The following is a 21,534-nucleotide window of genomic DNA, read 5'->3' on the forward strand; positions in this document are numbered from 1 at the left end:
TAATTAAAAATGGTTTTAGAAATATGTATAAGATATATACAATATATACAGTTTGATGTTGTTTTTTATATTTGTAAGCTACATAACTGAACTGCTTGTTTGTTTGTTTGTTTGTTTGTTTCATTTTACGCCTTTTCCCAACAGTATTTAAGTCATATGGGCGGGTAGGTTCCTAACCATCGTTCCTGGAGAGTTAGACCGGTACTAGACTACCTTCCTCCGCGCTTAACTACCAAAGCATCTCCCGGGGATCGAACCCACGCCAGAGAGGTAACTGGATTAGAAGTCATAGACTCTAACCCCTCGACCACGGAGGCGATCCTAACTGAACTGCTTGACTATAGTAATATGATAACAGTTTTACACCGTAATAATGAACCTGACAGGTGCGTCACTCTATCGTTATCCTAACTGAGCAGAATTTATAATCTGAATTCATATTGTTTTGCTTTATGATTTTTATATCACTTTTTTTACTTCCATTATGTAAATTCGGTATGAATGGATGTGAATATTCAGTTTAACTTTATATATTATTTTGTATAAATATACATAATAAGTTCAATCAGTTAGTGATGGTAGTCTTTTTCATATTTAAGGCAGATTTATTTTTTTATAATTTATCAACTCTTAGACAGTTAACATAATAACAGTTTATAAACAATTCAGCACAACTTGACAATGAAAATATGAGCATAATATAACTATGAGATTTTTTAAAGCATTGACTACAAAATGAATAAAATTTGGTACCAGGCGAATATGAATAATCATAAGGCATGAAATTATCATGGATGCATACATTGTAGATATTTAAGAATCGATTAGATTTAAACAACTTCACGAATTGTAAAAGAAAATGAAATATAAACAAGAGGCCCATGATGGCTTGAAATCGCTCACCTGAATATAAAAAACTCTCCATGAACAAGAATTATATTAACTCAGGGCTTTTATTTGAACAAACTTGGCAAACACCTTTTAGAATATGTTTCATGCTAAATATCTAAGCTCTAGTTCTTTGGGTGCTTTAAAGAAGTTTTAAAGATTTCACTATATACATAAAGGGAAAATCAACGACGTGGCCAAATTTGGCCTTTTATTTTTTTTAAAAATGCTAGACACCCACTAGAAGATGTTTCATGCTTAATATCTAAGTTATAGCTCTTTGGTTTTCTTTTATTAAGATTTTTTAAGGTTTGCTTTAAACATTTAAGGACAGTCAATGACTCCCGGGGTGGGGCCAATTTTATCTCCAGTGATTGAATTTGTAGACAGTCACTAAAAGGCGTTTCATGCCAAATATCTAAGCTCTAGCTCTTTGGGTTTTTTTGAAAAAAGATTTTTTTTTTACTATAAACATATAAGGAAAATTAATGATCCACTTGAGTGGGGCTTATTTTGAACCCTGGGCTTATATTTGAACAAACTTTGTATACACTCACTAGAAGATGTTTCATCCTTAATATATAAGCCCTAGCTCTTTGGGTTTTTCAAAGAACACATTTTTTGTTTTTACTATATACATCAGGAAAGTTAATGACCCCCAGGGCGGGACCAATTTTAACACCAGGGCTTTCATTTGAACAACTTGGTAAACAATCACGAAACGGTTTTTATGTTTAATATCTAAGCTCTAACTCTTTGGGTTTTTTAAAGAGATGTTTTTTCTTCAGTTTTTACTATATACATATAAGGAAAATTATTGACCTCCCAGGACTGGACCAATTTTGAACAAACTTTGTAACACTTACTAGAAGATTTGACATGCCGAATATCTAAGCTCTAGCTTTTTGTTTTGTTTTGTTTCAAGTAAAGATTTTTAAAGTTTTTTTCTTTCGGGTGCCATTGCAACCAGAGTTCTGCATGGAATTACATTATTTGAAGAATTTTCAAAGGTTACTACCAAAGAAACATTCCTGTTAAGTTTGGATGAAATCTGCTCAGTGGTCTATGAGGAGATGTTGTTTAAAATAAAAGTTAACGGACGACGGACGGACGTCGGACGAAATGCAATCACAAAAGCTCACATTGTTATTGTGACAGGTGAGCTAAAATCGGCCTCGTCTTTTAAACTTCATCAATGATAAGTCTTGTGTTACGGTGAGAAGCCCAAAAGCCAATGTTGACCGTGCATCACAGCAATAAAATAGTTCCTCCGATAATGGCAACATACAAAAATTCTGGCAGCCTTAGATTACGATACAATGATAATGCTGAAAAGCGTTTTAAGATTTCGAGTCAACAGCTGCAGCGGCATTAAATTTGTCGCAGAGTTATTACCAACTTTGGTACATCATTATTATAGTGGTGTTGGTATACAACATATTGTTTCGATCCAAGGCTAAAATGTTATTCTTTTTGCTCCTCGGTTGGCATACTGGGATTGCTGTCTTGGAAATCTGGCATCAACTCAAACGAATCAGTGGTTAGACGGCTTTTATTACAGCCTCTCATTGTCGGGTTATTAACAACTATGTTTACGTCATATCTAAAACAACAACAACATAAACTGTTCTTTATAAAAATGTATTATCTATCAATTGTCCTTATCAATCCTTTTAAATGTTATCAATCTCATTTTAAATATGCATGACTTTAAGATCTAATTAAAAACACCTGACGTAAAAAATGTAACACATTATTTAAACGAGTGGTCATGAATTTCATTTATTGCTACAATAGCATTATTCAGGCTGTCCAGCAACTTCTGACAAAATATGACAATTTAGGACAATATTTAAGACGTTTTAGGGTAAGTAAAAAAGGGCTTAAATTTGAAATTTTGTAACTAAATTATGGCCCCAAAAGACCATGATGTGGACTCAACTTTGCATATTTGACACAAAGGTAACTCACAAATAATGGTCTGTTTCACTTATAACTACCAGTGTTCCATAGTCACCAGTGAATAAATGGATGTAACTTAAATGTAACTGCTACTCTGAATTAAAAGAGCTGAAAAACTACATTTAAACAAAACTAGAACAAAAACGTATTTAAAGTTAAATGTATCCTTGATCCACAAATATTCAATTAGTTAAGCTGTTATTAGCCAATAATAAATGGAAGAGGACATTATGCTTTAAATTTACATTGGTTATTAAATCATTTATCGTCATTATTTCATTCTAAGGTTGGTACATTTTCAACAAGTCTTGATCTGTCTTAGAAAAACAATAAAAACGATATGACCAACTCAGATCATTCCCATGAATATAAACCTAATTTCAAACAGCTGAAGAATTTGTTCAAGACACATCACGGCTTCTTAAAATTGTAAAACATTTTACAACTGTGTCAGTCTATTTAACGCTTTTCAATTGTTTTTTTTTTCCAGATTAAAAAAAAATACACTAAATATTATTACATATGTAGAGTACATTGCATTTGTATGACTATGCAAATGTGTATAAAAAGGGCAGCCCAATGTGTCATTTCTTAGTACGCTAACTGGGGTGCAAAATGGTAAAGCACCCAATCATTACAACCAGTTTACCTTACCCACTTTAAAATATTACCAAATATTGAAACATGTTGGTATCACTTACACAGTCCTCATTTGAAAAAACCTTGATTATAAATTAAGATTTTATTAGAAAGGACCCCTACATGAAGTCTGATGAATAATTAGTGGTACATCATATAAATAGTTGTTTTAATTACACCTAATACTGCGGTAAATGGTACAACTCTGTAGCCAATAAAATATAACTTGCTTGGGATTATTTTTATTTTTATCTCTATTTTAAACAAGTGACTATTTTGATATAGTCAAAGTCGGACAATTTTCATTGTTCCATTTAAAACAAACTGTTTCTTATTGTATTTCTGAAAACATCTGACAATTAATCAAGTATGGCATTTCTGCCGGAGTTGAAGTAAATACAACATGTGACTTTATGCAATTTAGTCAGACATGACATCAGCACCACAGATTGTGTTAGAATTTAGGTTGTGATTGGAAAATGGTTGTTTCGGGATATGTTTATCACAAAAGACAAAAAAGATAGGAATTTAAGTGAAAAATATGGCATTTTTTGGAATTCCCTTTAAATGTTTCAATTTTTGCATTTTAGCCAAACTGAAAAAAAATTTTTAGAGTCATTCGCTCAAATTTATTACATTATTAAAATATGTTAACTGCATAATATGTTGTTTTTTACCTAAATACACAATACTTATAGAATATGGAAGAAAAACACTGTTTAGTTGTTTGTTTCAAATATCTAAATCCAACTGTGACTTAACAAAATCTTTACCTAAAGGAGAATTTGTCTTTGGATTTTCTTTTGCGTATTATATGAAAACCTACGCATGCGCTTACTCCAGCAATAATGACGAAGACTAGCACAAAGCAAACGACAATCACGATCAGCAGGGTAAGGTCGCCTATAATTCAAAAATGTAAACGACACATCTCACAAAATAACAATACGATAATATCTCTTTGTCTTAAATCTTAAAATTAGATGAAGACGTACGCACATTTTTGGTGTGCTTATAGGATATCTTTTTAATCATAGCTTTTCAAGTCAAAATTTGTATTTATGCGAACTCTTCTGTAACATGTCTTAAATAAATTTTAAAAATACGTTATACGAATGTGATTCCTGAAAAAGGTTACGTAAATCTAAGGAGCAAAAAAAACCTTAAACGTTAATTCAGATGCACTCACAATTATGCTTATCAAATATAAATAAGATAATAAAGTTTTGTTATTCTCAACTTACTGTCATCCCCTTCCTTTAGTTCGGACCTGCAATTTTGAAAACTAGCAGTTATATTGCATTATATAGGCTTTAGAAACAACAAAAAGCAAATGTGATATTGCGATTATCAAAGGACAAAGGATCAATATCAATAATAAGCATGAAATCCACTGTAATATTTTAGCGTGAGGATAGCTTCACCAGTCATTTGATTCATGTCCAAAACATGTCGGTGCCTTGCGTAGCCCGATACTGGTCAAATGGAAAAGAAAAAAAAACTTTTATTAACATTCATACGCTGATTAAATTTTATGACTAATATCATATTCGTTGTTTTTATATCACAAATATTTAATACTATTTCATTGCAAATACATTGCACACATAGGTGTACTTTATATTCGAAATAAATTTAATATCTGTTCGCCTGTCAATCACTTGAATGGTAGAATTGTTCGGAAATTATCTCGTTTTGAAATGCAGACTTGTTTTTTGGATATAGGTGTACCAAATTCGCTCATCAATGGAGTTTATATGTTAAGTTAGAATCGTGACAGGAACAATGGCACAACGGTGAAATGACATCCCGAAAAGATGGTGTACAATGATTAAATTTATTATATAATATCAAAAACACATACGCAGATATTAGAAAGACGTGTAATTGCTGGGAGTTCTTTAACCGTTTTACTTTATTGCATCCTATATAATATATACTAGATATTGGTTAAAGTGAATTTGAATAAATGGAAATATTTTTGATGAAATAATATTAAAATTAGTTTTCAAACCATTATATTCTAACAAACTTAAAGTATTTTGTCATGATGTCGACAGCTTTTTTACATTGTATCATTTTTAATGTGACGTAATAATTATGCTGGCTCTAGGACATCTTAATTGCTTGCATAAAACGAACGCAAAAACGATTCACTAATTTAGACAGATAATATCGTAAAAATTGCACTTATTGGCAATTCATATACGTGATCCTGTGCATCATGTAAACAAAGCATAATAACTGTATGAAGTCCATATGTTATTTGAAGAAAGTTCAGGAGATTTTGTTAAAATGTTCTAATGATTCATTCAATACTTACCAACATGAAGGCCTGCCTTTCATGACAGAACATTTCAGGCTACCCTTACAATTTCCATTTAAGGCTGTGAAAAAGGCACACACATTTTCATCATCTACTATACTTGCATTCGTAACTGAAAGAGGCGATTAAAAGAAATAATATTCTGTTTTGTCAAAAGCAAGGACGTTAAGCAAAACTACGGAATCGTCCTGTTGGCAATTTATAATGTCCTATAAAAAGGATAACACCTACGTAGGAGATAAAACCATTTAAAACAAAATAATTAGATAAGCGATCTCTTGGTGTAAAACAAGTTAACATTATGGACAAGGAATAACTTTTTATCAATTTGGATTTCAGTATTTCAGCGTAAAAATACTTTAAATAACATGATATATTATATAGAACTAAATTCGTAACCAAACTAATGCTTAACTGTATCACACTTTAAGAATTTTATATTTGAATAACTTAATTATGCAAATAATTTCATATACTAACGCTTCTATAAAAACAAAACAAAAAGAACACAAAAAGAAAATCTCAATAAAGCCAAAGGATTATCTGGAAAAAGTGATCCCTCGGAAGCATTCATAACATCAAAATAACATGAAAATTGCAGACTCGCTTTAAATGAGTCTGTAAATGAGGGATAATGAAAAAGTTCAACATCCCTAACGTCCCCTAGTACCAGCTTTAGCGGTACTCGATTCTCAACGTATAAAAAGTCATACTCACCAGTAACGTTCCCTACGGATACAGATATTGCCCTAACTGTCTCATTGAAAACTTCGATTGTCTTTTCTCCCTTTATAAGATCTAGATTTGCATCAGTCAAGTCAGTGACAGATGAGGAGTCCTTTACATAGATTACTTCGAAATCAACAACAAGACTTCCTATTCTAGACAGTTGGAAAGAGAAATAACTGTTACTTTTTATCTGTAAATATCGTTTATACTGACATGTTCAGCTTTAGCATGCGGTTTTTATATAAAAACTACTAGGCAATATATTTATTAATCAAATCTATCTGCCATTAATAAAACAGTGGCCAACTAACATGAACATGCGTGTGAAGAGTACATTATGCATTATTTAAGGTAAAAATTATTTGTGCTACAATCGAATAATATAATATTTAAAAACATAAAATATCCGACTTTGAAGTTACCTCAAGTCAAGAATGACTACCTCTTTTAATTTGTTCCCCAAAGCTCTCTTGTAGATTCCAGTCAGCTTTCAAAAACAGATTCATATCAAATTATTGATAGTTAATGTTAACATATAAAATAATACATGTAACACGTATGTCTAAGCAATATAAAAATGAGCAGTTAGAGACTATGTAGAGCTGTATTGTCCTTATTTTACACAATGTTTGCTTTCAAGACATCTTGGTTCTACTCAAATAAAACATCTTGATTGAAAATGGAACATATAGAGTCTCAGTGATAAAACTAGAAACGTAACAAAGTGACATTTAAAACATTCATGCAAATTATAACACCAATCAAAAGAAAGTTAATTTGATTTCAATTTAACATGATTTTGATTATCAATATTTTATAAATACTTTTGAAATGTGAATTAACATATAATTATGCTTAATGCAAAAGTTTCATACCTGATATGTAATATCTTCTTTTAATATGGGATCCGTTACACTTATGACTGACTCTACATGAAATACGATCTTGATCTTTTTTTGTACAATGTCAGTGACAAGTGACCCAGATGCTGACTTGACAACTATGAAAAGCATTATATGATTAGCTTTTAACTACAAAAAAACTCCACAATTGTGAACACGCTGATTATGTGAAATTTCAATATTATTAATAGAACTTTTACTTTGTAGTCAATTTATAAACAAATAAATTGTAAAACAAAAAGGTGAAATTTGATAATGGGTTTTTAAACAATCGCCTATAAAGCATGATTTTAGCTAATCATAAAACATCATTCGGGCCCCACCCACCAAACAATGTTTTCCAGGATTATTCACGCACTACCGAATTTTTTTGTTGTTTTTTTTTACAGAAGATTGCATCAAATCTAGTGAATTATATTAATTACTATATTGAAAAGTCGTTTGATGAATAATACATAAACCGTTAATCGATTAAACATCTTTTATTTCAGAAACATCAGCACAATACACGAAAAGCATTAAGTGTGTTTTAAGATGTGAAGTTTACAGCCTATAACATTTGTAGGTGCTAGGGGGGCTTGTACGGATGTCTCCACTTGACAGTACGGTCCAGGAACAAGCTCAATCAAATTTAACCTGCAACATTTTCAATTTCGCCGTTTTGGACTTTCTTTAGATATGCCTATTTTTTATATTTTATCGCCACATCAGCATTGTTTGTACTGTGAGGAGGTGGTAACATGTCGTCCCGTGCATTCAATTAGCGAAAATATATATCCGATCCTTTAAGAAATTATTGTTGTGATTGTTATATTTATATTTTATTTTTACTTTTCGACATTTTTTTCTAGTTGGGTAGTTCCAATATTCCTACTTGAATAATGTTGAATAATCAGAAGGATATGTTTTGTTTGTTTGTTTTTTTTTTTGTTTTTTTTTTAATTAATTTACTTAATTTTGAAGGTTCAAGCTATCATAATTAGATAGTATTGATTCACACATTCACTGCAACTTTGTCACGCATCAAAGGATTTTAACATAACTTGGCATAATGTCTACTAGATCAGGACGATGTGTCGGGTCCAAGACCCATGTCTCTCCCTCTTAGGGCAAGGTCACACTTATAATTTGAAGGATGTACACATTACTGTTTGTACTGTAACTTTGTTATTCATTGACGGAATTTTAAAAACAAACTTGGCGCAAGTGCCTACGACATCCAAAATATGTGTCGCGACTAAAGCCCATATCACTACCTTTTAAGATTTAAGATACACATTAGTTTCCACACTGTAATATTGCCATGCATTGAAGTGTTTTAATATAACCTGGCATAAATGTCTTCCACATCAAGATGATGTGTCGCATCCAAGGTCCATGTACCGAGGTGGTACGTTTGCTATCGAAAGCACTTTATTTAACAAGAACAATATAAAACAATTAGTTACTTTCATTATCTGTTCTTTTCAAAATACCTTTTTGCAATGCTTAAGACACTTTTTCGGGGGCATTCGTTACGTTTGCGTGACAGCTCCTGTTTGACAGTTGTATGCTTCAAATTTGGTGTTGAAAACAAATCAGTATATCAAGTAAAAGGATATATTAAAAATAATTCTAATGTGGTTTAAATTATGACAAAAACTATACACAAATATAATAGAGTTATTTATAAATAAAAGCATGGCAATATTGTCAAGGTAATAGAAGTGTACCATTATCACAGTTTTGTCCATCATATCCGTCAACACACAAACACATGTAGCTGTTGCTTTCAAGTTTGCAAGTTCCTCCGTTATGACAGGGTTGAACGGTGCATGCATCTAATAAAGAACCAAGGACATAGTTGAAGTAGGATAGAAAACTGATAGCATTCAAGTTAATCTTAAATCAAACTTATATGATTTAATAACGTCTTTAAAGTTAAATACATGTATACAGTTAAATAAATACAAGATCCAGGTAAATTGATATCCGCCAATGAGTCGTTGGGAAAATGGCCTAGTTGTTCGGATTTCCTGTCGTATCAATAAATATATTCTTTCTTTGTTTTACTATGTATCTTAATGTATAAAACATCTGTTGAAAGCAGCAATTGCCGTTGAACAGATTTATCTACTAAATAAATTTAGTCTTATCTTTGAACATGAAAGATGGCCTGCCAAAAGGATACGGATATCTATCATCTCAAATGTATGTTAAAAGGAAACGTTTAAGAATATTGACATTAGTTTTCTTACCAATCTCACAGTTGCTACCCGTATATCCTTCAGCGCATGTACATTCATATTCGTTGACTAGATCGTTACATGTGCCCTCATTTTTACATGGATTTGATATGCATTCATTGATATCTCTGAGTGGTTTCAAAATTTAATGCCTAACACTTTTCATAAAATAACGTAACTTTTCTATGCAGATCTATTTAGCTGATTTCTAAACAATGTTTAATTATAATCTATTACTTTTCTTCAGTAGCTTTATAATTCATTTCCATATAATTTCTAAATACCATGTCCTCTTAAGATATTAGATACCGTTTTATAACAGGTTCATAATGTAAAAGATACATCTATGAAACGTCTATGTCAGTTTTCTTTCTTCACTAGTGTTTTACATTGCAACTAGTACGATAATTTATGAAAATACTACGTTATAATAACTTATTTCAAAACTATGCAGATTTAAATAAAACAACTGTCAATGTATTATTATTATTATTATGCTGTAACAGTATTGCTTATATAATACTTTAAAATCATAAATACGAACCAGTGTTGCATGTTATGCCTTCATATCCATCCACGCATTCGCATTCAAAGTTTGCGATCAAATCTCTACAAGTGCCGCCATTTTGACATGGATTTGATGCACATTCATCGATATCTTACATAAATTGATAAGCTTGTGTGATATTGACAAAATGTATGTTTGTATCATGACATACAATACAAATGAACTTTAATAAACACAACATGTTAATTATTTTTAATTAAGTGGCCGGCGCATGTTCAAAAACATCTCTAAAAATTAATAGCATTTGGATAGAAAGTAACGCAACGATTTCATTTTATTACGAAAAAGATCTAAAAAGATAACAGTGACTAGTTTTGTTTCAACTGTATCCAGACATGACCATGTGAATATGCGAGAGCTTGATTATACAGTTTTATTTCTCATTAAACCACTAACACAGCTTACTCCCTTTAAATAGAATCTTATCATATAGAACCATCGCCTGACTTTTGTAAAGTAATCATTTCTATTTATCACTGAAGTCATTGCGCTGGAAAGTGATGACAACAATATTAAAATAGTGTATTAACTACGCACATAAGCCGATAAACGTTTTAATAACAACCTCATAATAGGGTAAATACATTAATGTAAAGCTACTCTTACTTTGTTCACAATTTGTCCCTTCATATCCATCAGAGCAGTTACACTGATACATGTTGATGTCATTTATACACAATGCGCTATTTTTACACGGATTCGATGAACATTCATCTATATCTAAAGAAACAACATTATTGTCAGAATCTTTGAAATATGCAGTGTATATTGCTTGTAATACAATGTAGTAACTTTTTAACTACAATAAACGTATGTTGAGGATGAAAACTTTCACTATATGAGAATAAGAATAAGCAGAAAAAAGTGGAACCTATCAGTACATGTTATTGTCAAACTAAATTAATTCTTAAAATTTAGATATTGACAATGACTTGTGACTTGAAAGCTGTAACTGTATAAGGTAAGTACCAAAACAAAAGAAAAGGGGCATTAATTCACTTTGCGGTGTGGCTAAAAAAAGTGTGGGTTTCGGTTTGTGTTTTTATTAATTCCTTTTTTATGCTTTTTAACACCGGTTCAAAGTTTTGACACAAGGAAATTGTCAACGAATGCCATAAGCAATTTCATGCATCATATTAGAATTGTTTGATCCGGTATTTAGAGCAATATGAGAACTTGACTTTCAGCATACATTTCAAAGTCATGCTCGACGTATTTGGAGTTATTCAATACTTGTGACCAAAATAAGTGGGAGTGATATCGTATGCAGTGCAACACTAAGATACTTGCAACTTACCAGTTTGACAATTATAACCGATAAATCCGTCTGGACATTCACACGTATACTTATTTAACATATCAGTGCAAACACCTCCGTTTTGACATGGCGTCGATAAACACTCATTTATTTCTACTGAAAAAATAATTTTAATGATGAAAAGGGAAAATAAATTAAGCATGAATGTGATATATTTTAGAATCTTTAAGCTGTTTAATCATTTTATTTAATACCTGTCAATCAAAAATATCATGTCTGCGCTTTTATTACTTAAATACATTTACATCAATGCATCTTAACATTTTCAGAATATTCAGCTGTGAAACGCCTTATCATTAATTTACTATCCATAAAATAGACTAAAAAGAACATTATAGATAAATATAATTTTTGAAATTACTTTGTTATATCGACTTCCTTACCATATTCGCAATTGATGCCACGGTAACCTGGCATACAAGTGCAAGTGTACCCAGCAGTTTCATCAGAACATTTTCCTTCATTTTGACACGGATCATAATCTGAATGTCAATGAAAATTCCGATAAAATAGTCCCTGATACGAATTTGAGATGAGGATGTCACTCCAGAAGCAACGCTTAACTAATTGAAACATATGATGACTGACGCAAGCAACTCTTTTAAAATAGATACTAAAGTGCCAAGTGTTTGTGTATTTAAGCAAAGTGAAGGTCATAATTTCCAAAAAGGAGAACACTTTTAAAGCCCAATAAGTTAGAAAAGGTCTATGTTTTTGTCATCCATCATCTTGTATTCAAATCTAGTAAAAAACGATTCAGATGACTGATAGGTACAAAAGCTGGCATGAGCCAAATCCTAGCCATTATTTATTTCTTAGACATGAAAGTAATGGATGGAAGTATAAATTTGAATTAAAAATAATATCTTAATTATTTCAGCTTAAATGTGCAATCTAAATTCATTATATACCAGTCCAATTGTAAAGCGATTTTGATGATTGACAGGCACGACAGCCCACAGGTGCCATATCGTACTCCGAAAAGCAATATCCATCAATGAAGCAATGGTCGTCCTTAAATATATATAAATCACTTCATTCGAAAGACAAGAAAAGCCAACTTCATAAATAGACATTTTATCGTTACATTTCTTTTAGCATAAAACACTAACTGAAAATAAACATAATCAAAATATTAAATGCATGTCATGTTATTAGATACGTTTGCTGCAAGACATTACTTTTTATTCAGATTTATGGGATATATGGCTGAAATTTTGAACTTCAGTTTTTATCATTTGTAAATGTACATCCAGGTAGATTAAAACTAATTCAAATGTGCATATAAGATGAAAATGTATGTTTTATATTTTAATCGAGCTTCATGGGCAATGTAATTAATTCAAGCTATATACTAACTCAATTTTTAATTTTCAATATAATTTCCAATATAATCAATAATATATGAAAAACAAAGTTGATAAAAATCATATACAGTCAATCTGGAATGAAAATAGAATAATTCTTAAATTCATTACCATCTACCGCAGTGAATGTACAAAAAAGAATAAGAACCTTTTTTATTGACGTACCTTGAGACTAAATGTTTTACTTCCAGATTCACTTGTAGAGATACTCTGACATTCAGAATTGAAGACGTAAACACTTTCTGCGTTTCCAAAATTGATGCCATTGTTGCTAATTGAAACTGTGTATTGTGCAACAAACACATCTTTCTGTCCGCTTATACTATCCGGGGCACAGCATATACCTGTGAAAATGTCCTCGAAGCCACCCCTTAATGTCTTAGAGGAAATGGGCTCTACAGCTCCATTTTTCAAAATCTACAAATAGGAGCAAACAATACACAATTCATAGACCTCATTGAAATATTATATGAATTTTTACGATTCGTTTAAAAAGCAGCTGAAGTTGTAAAATCTGCGGATGTTTCAAAATTCAAAATTGTACAAATTCATGTTAAATGTTGAATTCTGCATAACCCGGTGCTAGGGGCGTGGGCGGTAGTTTGCACTGTTCATGAACAGGCTCAATCAAACCGAGCCTGCAACATTTTCAATTTTGTTGTGTTGGGCTTTGGGCTTTTTTTAGGGATTCTTATTTTCTCTATTTTATTTTCAGTAAATGTCATCATAATTCACCCAATGCTAAATTTGTTTTTTCTGTAATATAATGAGTACCAACAAATGAATCTAAAGATTTTACCACTCATTGTATGTGTTATCTGCATTGTAAACTTGAGCTAATTATATATAAAACATAACTCTGTGTTCAGCAATTTCCAAAATGGCCAGTGTGAAACATGGCTTGTTCTAAAAGAAAACTACGGGGAAAATGCCCGACCAAATCCGGACCAAATACATAAATCGTTGGTATTCAAAGTGGAAATTGCACTGTTCCATCCATGTGTTTACTGGCGAACGTTGGAAATAGAGCGAGAATGGTAGAGTGTAATAAAGTAAAAGCTAAACAGAAACGTCATAGCTAATGACTCGTTTCTTTTGATCTGACAGTTCTTTGGTAGATTTGAAGTTGTCAATCCGACTGTTTATCCTTCCATGCGTGCTTTTTGGTCAAATAATGTTATCGGGCAATATGGAATAGTTTAACTTCTTCGATACGTTTCATTCCGTTAAAATATAACACGGCTTATGTGGTTTTGTGTACATAAAATTTACAATCGGATACAAACCTGAAACCCGAAGACGGTATTAAGTATTAATAGATAATAAGTAAGGAAATCATTTATGACACGAACATCTATTCGCAAAGTTTGTTTCACAATTCTGAACCATACTTAAATAAGTTGTTGCATTGTAATATCTTTTAGAAATTACGATGGAATTTATAAAAGATCAAAGAAATTAAAATTAAAATGTTTTAATATACCTTTGAAGTATTCACATTACAAGTAAAGTTGTCCTGGATATTTTCAGACCGAACATAGAAACATTCACATTCTTCACCGTCTGCAAGATCACACTGCCCTCCACCTTCAATGTCCAAAATAGTGAGCCCGTCTCTCTCGTCTATTGAACAATCAGGTCCCATATAGTATGTAAAACAGGAGCAAATTCCTTAAATATATTGAAATAATATTTAACATTGCATGGATAACATCACAGAACAGAATCACAGGTTCCAAAGCTCGTTAATTTGTTTTTCCAGTCAAGTTAACATAAAGACAAAACTATCACATCAGTTATGTTATACTTTAAAAGGTATACTTATAAGACATCAGTATTTTATTTCGTGAATCAAAATCTCCTATATGATAGTTTCCAACGAAAATAAAAGTAGTAATTCATAAAGTTATACCCGATTCCACGCATTCGCCCTGGTTACTGCAATTCATTGGACATGTGTTCACATAGAATGTTTTCACTTTTTCTGAGTTGTTCTCAACAACTGTTGGTTGGAGATCTAACATATTTTTTACCCCATTATTTACAGCTTCGACATGTACATCAGCCCAAGATGTATCCTTAACGACCTTTCAGAAAGAAAACATAATCAGTAACATCAAAAATGTATTATTTTTTCTTCTGTGTATCCTTATAATAATTTTATTACAGCAGCACTTTTCCGAATGTGTAAAAATTAATCTTAGAGAAATGTTCTTTTAATTTTAGTAAAGTGTATAAGTAAGTTAGTAAGTGCAGTCGTACTATTCTCATTAATAAAAACAATGTAAATAGATGTCTCTGAATGAAATCGGTATAATTACAGAAAGGTCAAATTCACACTGTTGTATAATAATATGCTCATCGTCGTTTGAGCCCACGTTCGAAAAGTCTGTAAATGCTTGTATACCAGATATTTTGTTGCTACAAATTTTTTTAGATTCCTCTGTTATCACAATCTCCTCCACAACATCACGCTGAATGTAAACGAAAATGACTTATCATATTAATATAAATATCATACGAAAATCCTAAATCAAACATGAGGTAAAAATTGAAACACCACGAATTTATATACAGAAAGTATAAAGAAATACTTTTAAAATTCACACGTATGCAACGATATTCAAAACCCTGCATAATTGTAAAACTTGATAAAATCTTTGTACGGAATACATGAAACGGCACTTAAAACCCGACAAATAGTCGCACTTTCAACTCAAGATTAGATTTGATTTAATGAATAAAACATAAAATCAAACTCACGGCAATGAATCAATTTTGGAAACTACACACTTGACACAAAGAGAGAAAACCTACCTTTTTCCTACTACCAAACTGAACTGCAATTTTTGAGAGAATACGCTGAATTTCTTTACTTGAATGGTTTCCAACTTGTCTTTTCCGTCGGCCCTTAATGTGACATTTAGTTTTCGTAATAGACCCTGTTTTTTTACAATTAAGGTACTGAGTCGGTGAGCATAACGCTTCGTTGACCATTTTATCATGGTTACATACACAATATAAGCCATTCTTTTGAACCCAAGGAGTTAAAAATCTAAGTGTTGGTTGAAAAAGGTTTTCGTCAGAATTATCCTCTATCCTGTTGAACATTCAATGCATTGTAATATGTAAAAGTAACGCTCAATTGTAAAAAAAGACATTTTAAGAAAGAAATATGTTAATAAAGAAAAACAATAAAATTATAATACAAAAACAGGAAACATCAGAACAAATAAAAGTGACATTTCAGACACATTTAATACGATTTGATTTTGTAAGGATCTTAAGTAAAAATAGTTTTTATTGAATATTGAAAGAATATAAAAGTGTGCTACTTGACATTATAACAAAGGCCAATCATCAAACACACCAAATACCTCAATTTCTTGCTGAAACATATGAGATAATTTTTCAACACTAGTAAGAAATTCAATGATCTATTTCACACTTTTTTCATAATTACCTCCAAGATTTACTAAATTCAAGATGGTAATTGTATGTATCTTTTCCTAGAGGCGTGAACGCTTTGCTGTGTCTATGTGTCAAATCATTAGACTTGTCACCATCAACACGTCCGCATAGCCCATATACAGTTCCCATGTCTTTTGGTGCCATGGTTATATCTACGTTAAACCATATGCTATTGGAGTTGAGATTTATGCTTATCCGTGTGCCTATTGGCGTAAAAACCTACGATCATAAAAGAACATAGGTAGTAACTTATCACAGCATTGACAAAAAAAAATCCTTGATTTCAATGCAAGTTTCGATTATAAAACATTTCGTTTTCGAAATAGCAAAGTAAAAAAGAAATAGCAATGTTACCGTGTTCCGTTTCGACAATCGTGTTTTATTTAATTTCTTCCCTACCAACGATGCACGATGGTACGATGGTGAAAACGCGATAGTACGATGACACAATGATGAAAACACGATGGCATGATGGTGAAAACACGATGGTGCGATAACATCGCGTTTTCACCATCGTACCATCGCGCCATCGTGTTTTCACTATCGCGCCATCGTGTTTTCACCATCGTACCATCGCGTTTTCATCATCGTGCCATCGCGTTTTCACCATCGTACCTTTGCGCTTTCACATCGTACCATCGCGTTTTCACATCATACCATCGCGTTTTCATCATCGTGCCATTGCGTTTTCACCATCATACCATCGCGAGAATCGTAGACTCTGACTTTCTGTACGTGTACTGGTCATACTGACCGTAAGGCGGTGGTACAATGGCGATATGGCACGATGATGAAATCGCGATGGTACAATGATGAAAACACGATGGCGCGATGGTACGATGGCGCAAACGCGATGGTACGATGGTGAAATCGCGATTGTTCGATGGTAAAAAAGCGATGTCAGATCGCGTTTTAACCATTGTGCGGTCGAACCATCGCGATTTCACCATCGTACCATCGTGCCATCGCGTTTTCACCATCGCGCATCGCGGATACAGACTTAATAAAAAATAACGATTGTCCAAACGGAACACCGTACAATTTTAACTTTTACTTAATAGTATCTTAATTCCATAACAAGAGATAAAAATGCAACGTTGCTATTAATTATTTAAAGTAACTGTAAGTTTCAATATCATTGTTTTGGAAGATAAATGTAGTTACCTTATAAAATAGGTCATCTATTCTTTGGACATCTAAAATCCCTCCATCTCCACATTGTGTAAACCCAAAAAATGGAGTTTGTGCACATCGATTTATCATAAAAACATCTTGTCCAGCACTTATTGCTACCGCACATGTACATTTTGCATTTGGCAATCCTGCACACGGTTTTATAATTTGTTGTACCTTTATTTTTTAAAACTATAAAATGAATTATCAGTAGGATAATATCATGACGTTATTTAATAAATCAATCTGCAGTTTACAACTTCTTAAATGATGATAACACGTTATCATTGTGCAAACAATGTTGTAACACATAAGAAGAAAAAAAGATTATAAATAAAGATGTCACAAAAGCGTTTATTATTGAAGTCGCATGTAATATGCAAGGATATCGTCTTGTTTACAGCTTTATGCGAAACACCTAAAGGTACTTACAACTTTAAAATATATTTATTTAAGTAAATGTGCAAGTTAAAATGATGCGTTTTATAAATTTTAAATAGCTATGTTGTAGTTAGACAGATAATGTCATTTTATGATTTAAAATGTGGTTTTAATATGAAAATCATAACATTGTCGGAAAACAATATAGTTTAATTAAGACAATTTACTTCCCTTAATAGACCTTTCTATCAAATGGGCTTCGTTAACTGATTTTGTAATACGGAATAATTTGAAGGATTTTCTCAAAGCATACATGCACGGAAAATAAGATAAACTGATCAGTACCTTAAAACTGTAATACAGCGGTTTGTGTACATGTAAATGCTTGTAATAGTATTTCTATCAACATATTAAAGATGGAGACACTGTAACCATAATTTATATAACGACCAAAAAAAGCAAGTTTTTTTTAATTTATATACTATATTGTAGTGCTAATTTTTCAACCACTGATTAACAAAGGAGCGCCTATTCCTCCCGCGACGAGCCGCTTGACTGCGTTTACCTGCTGCAACATTAGAAACAGACTGCACTGGATGCTGAACTTGGTCTGGAACTGCTCTGTCATCGTTGTTGTTGTCAACATGTAATTCATTCTGACGTAGACTGTCTGTGGGCTATGGAGCTCTGCTACCTCCCGCAATTTCATCGTCGTATGTATATTTGTATAAATATTACTTTATTAAAGTATGTGTAAGATAAAGTAACGCTTAAGTGTGAAATTGCATGAAATTCTCGAGCGTAAGAATTATACAATAATAGTGCATATGCTATACAGGCATACATTAAACCCTAGGTCCTCAAAAGCCAATTTTCTCACAATAATACCTTTGAGTGGGAAAACCTGTTAATTGCTTTCATACATGTGTCGTTAATAATTTTGTTATGTTTGACAACAATTGTGCTATTTTTAACTGTAACACTATCCTGTTTGTATTTAGATTTTCAGAATGAACGCTAGCAGGCGAAGGCTACTTTTAGCATCACTTCCTGCTTAAGTTTAATCCCCGCCAGATATCAACCGTGCACGGTCATGTTTAGTTGCCGTAATGATGCAACCTCTAGACTCTGTTCTAGATATTCGCAACCGTTTATTTTCAAATGTTTCGATTATATATGAAAAAAAAAACATGTTTTCAAATTTTCTCAGAAAATATGTACACTTTCTTTAATCTAACTGGTAGATCAATGGCTTAGTAAACGTGGCGACTGGGGTTAACTCTATCGCGCAGTTTGTGCAATATATATAACATGAAATATTGCGACCAATAGACAAGCCACGAAAACAATTGTGTTATAGATACTGTCACTTCCTCGCTATCAACACACAAGGCTTTGTATATTCAGATGGCGGCATTTGTATAATTCTAACGTTCGATATTTCGTGCAACTGAAGCCTCACTACATAATTTACATATAAGTTATAGTAATGATGACATTGACGTTAGTCCTGCCTTCACATCATGAATCATCGCTTCTTGCTCACTGTCTGCTCAAAAATCCCTCAAGGGGCGTGCACGTTTGAGAAGCACACGGCAGGTCAAGGTCAAGTCATCTCAAGTACCAGAAATGAATGGCTGACCTGTCATGACTAACTCTGGAGGGTGGCGCTAACAAGGGTCGTTTTTGTTAGAGATGCCGTCTTAAAGCTGATGCCTTGGATAGTATTTTCGTCACCTTCAACTACCAAGGAGCGAAGAGCAGGTTCCGGGAACGCTCTGCATGACAAGTCGCCGCTGATGTGGGCTCTATGATCGGATCAGCAAGTGAGCAGATAATCTGAGTCATATGATTATTCCGTCGGCCATTATAAATAAACTTATATACATTGGTAATCGGATGAAAAAATAACACTACAAAAGAGTATATGAATGAAAAAAAAACGTGTATTTTTATTTTTGTTAATTGTGTCTTACATAAATTATGATAATATTGTCTCCATCTTTATTATAATGATTGTTCATAGAAATAATATCGCTGGCATATATATGTAAATAACCGATGTGTTACAGTTTTATCATATTGATATGTTAATCATTTATGTTTTGAAAAAATCTTATATTTATTCCTCATTACGAAGTCCGTTTACAAAGTTAGAAAGGTCTATTAATATCAAGTACATATCGTATATATAAATATCCTAAAGTTCAAATTAAACGACTTTTGCAATCAACATCGAATTTCGTTGTTATATTCTAACGTATCAAATACTTTACACGTGCCAGCTTATAGTAGAAGCGAATCATTTTAAGTATTTCTATCAATAAAGATACAATTATAAAAATGAGATTTACATTAAATGTATGTCTGTAGTTGGCAAATGGTGCAAACCGGCAAGGTCTACACAATAACCATAATGTTGGTATCAAATATTTAGCAGATTACAATGACAATAATAACATGCTATGACATGCTTTTTGGCCTTGTTTTAAATAGGCCTTTGCAAAATATACACTTTAACCGTTTATACACATACAATGTAACAGAGCAAAACGTAGGGTAAATTATTTCTTTACTTTTGAAAATTAAGCTGAATTTTTTCGGCATCGCACCCTCATTTATTTATTAGTTACAGGTTATTTGACTGTTGTCATCTCAATAAGCCGATTTAAACGTTTTAATTGTTCATCCATTGTTATTTATCGAAACATATACACTTATCAGAGATAATTTGTAATTTTCTCAAACTAATATGCCGATTTTTGCTGTGAAATATTTTTTAATTCTCTCTTTGCAAACAAAATTCTATTTTCTATTATACTATTATACCAAAATCCTATAAACTGAAATATACTTTTATTAACTTTTACAATGACAGAAATTTCTTTAATAATATTCATATTTAGAAAGTCAATGTATTTTTGCATTGTTTTCAAAATATTCTATTTTCTTTTAAATCGTAATTCTATATAAAACAATTTTATTTTACTCACTTCAATGTTGTATTCATTATTGATATAGAGCATGTATGTTCCCTCTACGTGATTCTCATAACGACTGGAGTGGAAAAAAATACATTGCAAAAATAGAGGATATTGAATGATGTTAAATACTGAATTTATCGACAGAGTTGAAAAAAACTAATTGATGTGCGAGCCTCTGGCCAGCATTATTTTATTTAATTCAACCTCGACTTCAATAAATGTACATGTAATATACGAATATAATATAAAATTTATCAGATATCCAAAATAAAAATAGTTTACAGTAAAAAATAATTTATTTTTTTAAATTGACAATGCTTAAAAAAGGTTATTTTTTTCCTTTTAAAGCGGCCCCTGTAGGCTGTTTTTTAGGCCAAAAAGATACCCCCATTTTAAAAAGTGAATTGGGGGTATGGTCCCGGCAAATTACAAAAGGCCGAAAAATCAACGACAAAGGGAAAAACCAGATTTTTTAGCTTTTTAATTTTTTATATTTTTCGAGTATTTAAAAAAGGTTTCCCAAAAAAAAAAATTTAAATAATAAAATGGTTTGGAAATAAAAAAAACTATGATACAAAAAAAATAAATTTAACGAGATTTG

General features: G+C 31.9%; 1 protein-coding gene across 5 annotated transcripts; it reads right to left on the minus strand.

Annotated features, from left to right (window-relative positions):
* Positions 1-584: 584 nt before the first annotated feature.
* LOC132729062 (neurogenic locus notch homolog protein 1-like) lies at positions 585-21,213 on the minus strand. Of its 5 annotated transcripts, none has more exons than XM_060714801.1 (22): positions 20,943-21,208; positions 17,560-17,745; positions 16,388-16,614; positions 15,742-16,024; positions 15,246-15,398; positions 14,837-15,011; positions 14,408-14,595; positions 13,090-13,341; positions 12,469-12,571; positions 11,941-12,039; positions 11,537-11,650; positions 10,846-10,959; positions 10,216-10,329; positions 9,684-9,797; positions 9,159-9,266; positions 7,420-7,544; positions 6,967-7,031; positions 6,533-6,696; positions 5,813-5,927; positions 4,734-4,759; positions 4,263-4,392; positions 585-2,491 (listed from the first exon to the last, which is right to left on the minus strand). In XM_060714801.1, the coding sequence occupies exons 1-22, from the start codon at positions 20,973-20,975 to the stop codon at positions 2,353-2,355; spliced, it is 3,027 nt and encodes a 1,008-aa protein (XP_060570784.1). In that variant the 5' UTR covers positions 20,976-21,208; the 3' UTR covers positions 585-2,352. The 5 variants fall into 5 exon arrangements, with proteins under 5 accessions (XP_060570784.1, XP_060570786.1, XP_060570785.1 ...); XM_060714803.1 differs by having other exon boundaries at positions 17,560-17,760; positions 20,943-20,960; XM_060714802.1 differs by lacking the exon at positions 9,684-9,797 and having other exon boundaries at positions 20,943-21,207.
* Between the last annotated feature and the right edge of the window lie 321 nt (positions 21,214-21,534).

This window comes from Ruditapes philippinarum, unplaced genomic scaffold, assembly GCF_026571515.1.
Source record: "Ruditapes philippinarum isolate M1 unplaced genomic scaffold, ASM2657151v2 ctg1638_1_1_1_1, whole genome shotgun sequence".
In the NCBI taxonomy this organism is placed as follows: Eukaryota; Metazoa; Mollusca; class Bivalvia; order Venerida; family Veneridae; genus Ruditapes; species Ruditapes philippinarum.